The sequence below is a fragment of the Rhinopithecus bieti genome, unplaced genomic scaffold (genome assembly GCF_001698545.2).
Source record: "Rhinopithecus bieti isolate Rb0 unplaced genomic scaffold, ASM169854v2 scaffold_12536, whole genome shotgun sequence".
In the NCBI taxonomy this organism is placed as follows: domain Eukaryota; kingdom Metazoa; phylum Chordata; class Mammalia; order Primates; family Cercopithecidae; genus Rhinopithecus; species Rhinopithecus bieti.
The window spans coordinates 22210-28565 of NW_016807133.1; the positions used below are offsets into that span (position 1 = coordinate 22210).

Sequence of the window (6356 nt, forward strand, 5' to 3'; positions counted from 1 at the left end):
TACTTACGCTCAGGAGTTCAAAAAAGCCTGGGCAACAGGCCAAAATCCCATCTCTATGAAAAATACAAAAGAAAAAACAAACAAAAAAAAGGCAGAAACAAAATTGTTCTTATTCAAAAATGATACGATTCTGCATGTTGAAAACTGAAAAAAAAATCTAGAAGTAAACTTTTAAAATTCATAAGCATATTTAACAAGGTTTCTGGATAGAAAATCAATATATGAGAATTATGCCTCTACACACCAGCTCAAAGAGTTAGACTACAAAATTTCAAAGAATGATACATTTCACAGCATCAAATACCTAGAAATAAAATTAACAAAAGATGCACAAGACTTCTTTGCAGAAGGCTGTAAAGCTTTATTGGGAGAACTTTAATGAAAATTTTTCCAACATAGGAGCAGCCTGCATCATTTCAGCGTGTCTTCTTTTAACTCTGTGACTGCTTTTCACCTGAAACAAAAAACAACAGTTGGGAACATTACTGAGCAACAGATTATTATTATTATTATTATTTTAGACGGAATCTCACTCTGTCACTCAGGCTGGGGTGCAGTGGTGCAATCTCGGCTCACTGCAACCTCCGCCTTCTGGGTTCAAGCAATTCTCCTGCCTCAGCCTCCTGAGTAGCTGAGACCACAGGCACATGCCACCACACCTGGCTAATTTTTTGTGTTTTTAGAACAGACAGGGTTTCACCGTGTTAGCCAGGATGGTATCGAACTTCTGACCTCGTGATCCACCCGCCTCAGCCTCCCAAAGTGCTGGGATTACAGGCGTGAGCCACCGTGCCCGGCCGAGCAACAAATTGTTTAGATGACCCTAAAGGTATACAAAGCACACTACAGTTTGGGTTTTATAAAATGGACTAGAAACAGAAACCGAAGGGTGATCCTGTGTCTTACATCCAATTGAACCTCTGTACACACTTTGAGGGTAGACCTGCAGAATTTAAAGGTAATTTCTTCCTAAGCATCAGGTGCTTCCTTTCAATTCAGAAGCACTTACAATTCACAGTCAGCAATTTGGAAAACACATGTGTGAAACATACTTCGGTTGACTACTTAGGAAGCACTAGAGTCCTGGTCTTTGGTCTTCAAATCTTATCAATTCATGTGTCAAAAGCTGAAACTTACATGTAACATTTGATATGGTGAGAGATGATTATATCACATATGTGTCGACAGTCTTATTAGAAATACTGGCTCATGAAGACTGACGGTGCGGCAGGGAGCGTGCATAGCACAGGCATCTTACTCACACCCATGCTGAGCATCACTGACCTACATGCCACAGATGATAGGAACTAAACGGTCTCTCGCCATTTGATAATTCCGTCACTCAAGGTTTCCTTGGGGAAAGATTTAAAAGCAATTATTAATTAAAAGCCAGAGAATCGCAGCCTGGGCAACATAGTGAGACCTCATCTCTACAAAAATTTATTTTTAAAAAAACAAAATAAGTTAGGCACGGTGGCCTAGGCCTGTAGTTCCAGCCACTCAGGAAGCTGAAGTGAGAGAATGGCTTGAGGCTCAGAGGCAGAGGTTGCAGTGAGCTGAAATTGCACCACTGCACTCCAGCCTGGGTTACAGAGTGAACCCGTGTCTAAAAAAATAAATAAATAAAATGAAAAAAATAAAATGAAGAGAATTCACAATTTGGCAGAATCTAAGAGTAGGCATTCAAGTCTCCACACAGAAATGCAAACATGAAGCCGAGTGCCCGCTCACTTTCTTAGTACCAATGAAATCTCAATTCACACGTTTTAAGATGACTTAGGTCAGGGTTTGATGATTTGGGATAAAGAAATCATGCACAGCAGATAATCTCTGTATCCTATGCATTCTATCCAACAGGATCTGTGTATGAAAAAACCAGAATGGAAAATGATATTAAAATATCTTCATTAAACTCATTATTTTTATAAGACCAAAGATAGCTTTGTAAGTTAAGGGATTTGCCGAGAATCTCGCCAACACTGTAAGAGCTGGTATTAGAACCTGCATCAGTGCTTCAGCATATTTCACACCAACTGATGGGTGTTAAAAATGTGTTATATATTTGTTAAAAGCAGACCTTTAAAAAGCATCTGAAAATTATGAGCTGTTGGTCTGAGGGCTTATTCTCAAAAGCTATAATTCAATAGGGCTTTGACTCAATTTGTTTCTATATGACAGTCTATAAGTCGGTTGCTAGGGCTGGAACTACATTACAAAAAACCTTTATATAAGAACTCTATTATTGGCCAGAAGAGGTGGCTCACGCCATAATCCCAGCATTTTGGCAGGCCGAGGCAGGTGGATCACCTGAGGTCAGGAGTTCGAGATCAGCCTGACTAATATGCCGAAACCCATCTCCACTGATAATACAAAAATTACCCAGGCATGGTGGTGTGTGCCTGTAGTCCCAGCTACTCATGAGGCTGAGACAGCAGAGGTTGCAGTGACCTACAAGATCAGGAAACTGCACTCCAGGCTGGGTGACAAAGTAAGACTCTGTTTCCAAAAATAAAAAATAAAAGTACAAAATAAAAAAAAAACCTCTAATATTAAAGAGGCAGTATCATTACCTCTGTGTTATTAAAACCATAATACTCTGGAAACAGACACCCTACAATTTGCATGGTTAATAGATTGCCTACCTTCTTCTGGCAGTTTCCCCGGCTCTGGATTTGACAGGCACATCCCCTTCACATCAGGACCATCTCCACGCTCACACCCAGTTTTCAGCTGAACCAGTTCCTGGCTATCAGCTTGCAACTCAGACCCTTAAAAGAAAAAAAAATCAATTTAAGCAGTAAACCGTGGAATATGAATAAGAAAATAATATTCATGCTCACAATGTTATTAAATGAAAGCCTTAGGCTCGTGTAATAATAACTGTGTTAATAAGAATCACAAGAACATTATCTGAGGAGTCTGTTGCCAGAAAATAGGAAAACAGGGTTTTCCAAATATTACCCTCTTCCTTTCTGAAGACTGCCCTCACACAGCTTTGTCGCCTCCTTTGCACATATCTGTGAATGTATTTCTCATTGTCCTTGTCATATTAAACACTCAAGGCTGAAATCCTGTCTCTCATTAGCAATTAGACTCCTAGCACCTAGCAAGTTATATGGCATGAGTAGCCACCAATAAATGGTGAGTGAAAAAAGGTCTCTAAACGATAAATGAAAAAGCCCAAACTGGTGAACATTCTGCAAACCAACTGTTCTATCTATCCTCTTCACAAACATCAGTATCATGAATGACAAAGACAATTTAAGGAACCATTCCAGATGAAACTAAAAAGACATGACAACTACATGCAAGACATGATCCTGAACTGGACTCTGGATCAGAAAATTAAATTCTATAGAGGAAATTATCTGGGCCGGACGTGGTGGCTCACACCTATAATCCCAACAGTCTGGAAGGCTGAGGTAGGCAGAGCACTTGAGGTTAGGGGTTTCACCTGGCCAACATGGTGAAACCCTGTCTCTACTAAAAATACATTAAAAAAAAAATTAGCCAGCTGCCATGACAGGCACCTGTAATCCAAGTTATTCAGGAGACTGAGACATAAGAATCCCTTGAACCTGAAAAGCTCAGGTTGCGATGCACCAAGATCGTACCACTGCACTCCAGCTTGACTGACAGAGTGAAACTCCGTCTCAAAAAAACAAAAAATGGGAAATTACTTGAATAACTGGCAAAATTTGAGTATACGCTGTATATTAAATGACTGCAGGTTCTCATTGTTAAATTTCCTTATTTTGATCATTGTGCAGTGATTATCCAAGGAATGACTTTTTCTTTCTGAGGATATACACACACTCAAGTACTTTGGGTAAAGGACCATAATACCTGAAATTTTATGCAAATAATTCACCATTAATAACAATAAATATAATACAAATAAGGGTGTGTGAGCATGTAGGCAGCAGCGTAAGAGAGGGAGAGAAGAGATAAGAAACCAATGAGGCAAAAACTATTAACAGTTGGTGAATCCAGATGAAAAATATATGAATTGATTGTAATATTCTTGCAACTTTTCTATAAATATTATGTTTACAAAATATATCAAATGAAAGCTTAAAAGAATATATGATGACTACACTGAACATTATGAAGACAGGAGATTTTTTAATTTGTGGTAAAAACTACACATAACTTAAAATTTATCAACTTAACTATTTGAAAGTGTTACAGTTCAATAAAGACTTATGTTTCCAACATTACCAGCAACTAGGAACAAATTTTACATGTTTGCTTTCCAATACCACGAAACATTTAGTTATTCATTCATTCACTTATTTACTTACTTATTTACTTATTTCTTAGCGATAAAGTCTCACTGTGCTTCTCAGGCTGGGCTTGAACTCCTGGACTCAAGCAAATCTCTCACTTCAGCATCCCAAGTAGCCGGGACTATGAGTACACGGCACTGAGCCCATTGAGCACAGATGAGACCTTCCTCTTAAATTACAATCTAAGGATAAACCATGGGACATGTATAATTCCTATATTCAGCCATAGAGTACTAAGAGCAGTGCGCATCAAATAAGAAATCTGATGTCTACAACACAGAAACGATTTCAATTACAATTAAAACGTAAATTTCTGAAGGACTGATTATCTGAATGGATTTGAGGACTATGAAAAATCTTACAGTCAGGACATCCATTCCCTATTGGGGTAAACAGAAACTCAACTTTGTTCAAATGAAGTTATATTTAGGTTCAAAGGTCCTAAATGTAATATTCCATGAATGAACCCCAGGTAGTACAAAATAACATTATTTGTCAATCACAGAAAATATACTGCCCCAAACTGAGAATAAGGGAGAGGGTGGACAGCAATTAGTGGGCATTGCTGTCTGTCATAGTCTAGAAACCTTTAACAGTGAATTACTAGACTAATCCATGACTTGATACATAAAAGTATTGCTTCAAAATGTTTTATGTAGGAGAAATTATTTCTATCTTCTGTTAATCTCAGGATAATTACTTTTAAATTTTCTAACCATAAAAAAAATTTAGTCACCTCTTAAAGCCACTTAAAACTCATACTAAATCAGCTACATGTATGGCAATATCCTGATTTATCCAGCTTTTATCCAATTTACCATATAAAAATATCAATCAAAGGAAATGGTGACCAACATTCAGCGACATGGTTTTTGGGGTTGCTCCTACTCCTAAGAACTGCGTCTATTTTGGGGCCAGTACTAAGCTTCCTTACAGTAAAGCATTGCAGTTCTAAGCATTTTAAGCAAAATCATTTACTATTTTCACAGCAACATAGATGGTAGGAAGACACACACTTTGGAAAAATAATACAAATTCTGTATTCACCAGTCAAGTGTTCTTGGATATTTGGAAAATAATATATTCTGTATTCACCAGTCAAGTGTTCTTGGATAAAACACAGTCACCGAGGCTTCATTCTCTAATTTATAAAGTGGAGAAATTTTATCATAGAGAGGGATTTCCCTAAGCTAAGCTGCAAACTATACCCTCTTCGATTTCCAGTCAATTTCCCGGCATTGTTTGCGTTGTTTTCTTCTCTCCTGCCTCTGGTATGTGACAACGCATCACACACACACACACACACACACACACACACACTTCCACAGGCATTCTTTCTTTGCCCTTCACCTTGAGCTGCAGATGCTCCCTTATCCTTTCTCTCCTGAGCAGGTGCAGGATCCTGACTTTGAGTTGGTGGTTCCACTTTTTCAGGTGTTTCGTGAACACACTGGATGGGCTAGAAAACGTGTGTGTGTGTGCAATTAAAAAGTTTCGTTATTAATACATGTCAATAAAATATATACATATACATGTAGAAACATATATATAAATACACACACAGAATACATAGAATCTTCTGATCATAATTAAGCCTAAAGATATTTCTCCAACTCTATTCTATATGCTTAATAAGGTTACTCTACCTACAGAAAGGTAACTCTGATAAGAGATACCCACAAAAACATTGGAAGCTATTATACGCTATGGTAGAAGTATACACTTTAAAATTAACGAGCATGAGAAGGAAGTCATGTGCAAAAGCTGCAGAACACAAGAGGAAAAAAATCCTCCTGAAATAATATTTCCTTCATAAGATGCCATAACCATTATCATGAGATGCCAGCCTAATCAACATGAGAAAATCTCATCACTACAAAACAAACAAAATATCATACAAAAATGAGCTGGGCATACTGGCATGTACCTATAGTCACAGCTAATCAGGAGGCAGAGGTGGGAGGATTGCTTGAGCCCAAGAAGTCAAGGCTGCAGTTAGCTCTGACAACACCACCGCACTCTAGCCTGGGTGACAGAGGGAAATGGTGCCCAACATTCAGCAACACG

At 38.2% G+C, this 6356-nt stretch overlaps 1 protein-coding gene across 1 annotated transcript; it reads right to left on the reverse strand.

Moving 5' to 3' along the window:
- Positions 1–337: 337 nt before the first annotated feature.
- Positions 338–5748, reverse strand: LOC108534799 (P antigen family member 1-like; the record flags this gene model as incomplete). Its single annotated transcript, XM_017880315.1, has 3 exons — positions 338–454; positions 2643–2768; positions 5640–5748. Coding segments are annotated over 3 exons (258 nt in total), but the record flags the coding sequence as incomplete, so codon positions are not given.
- Between the last annotated feature and the right edge of the window lie 608 nt (positions 5749–6356).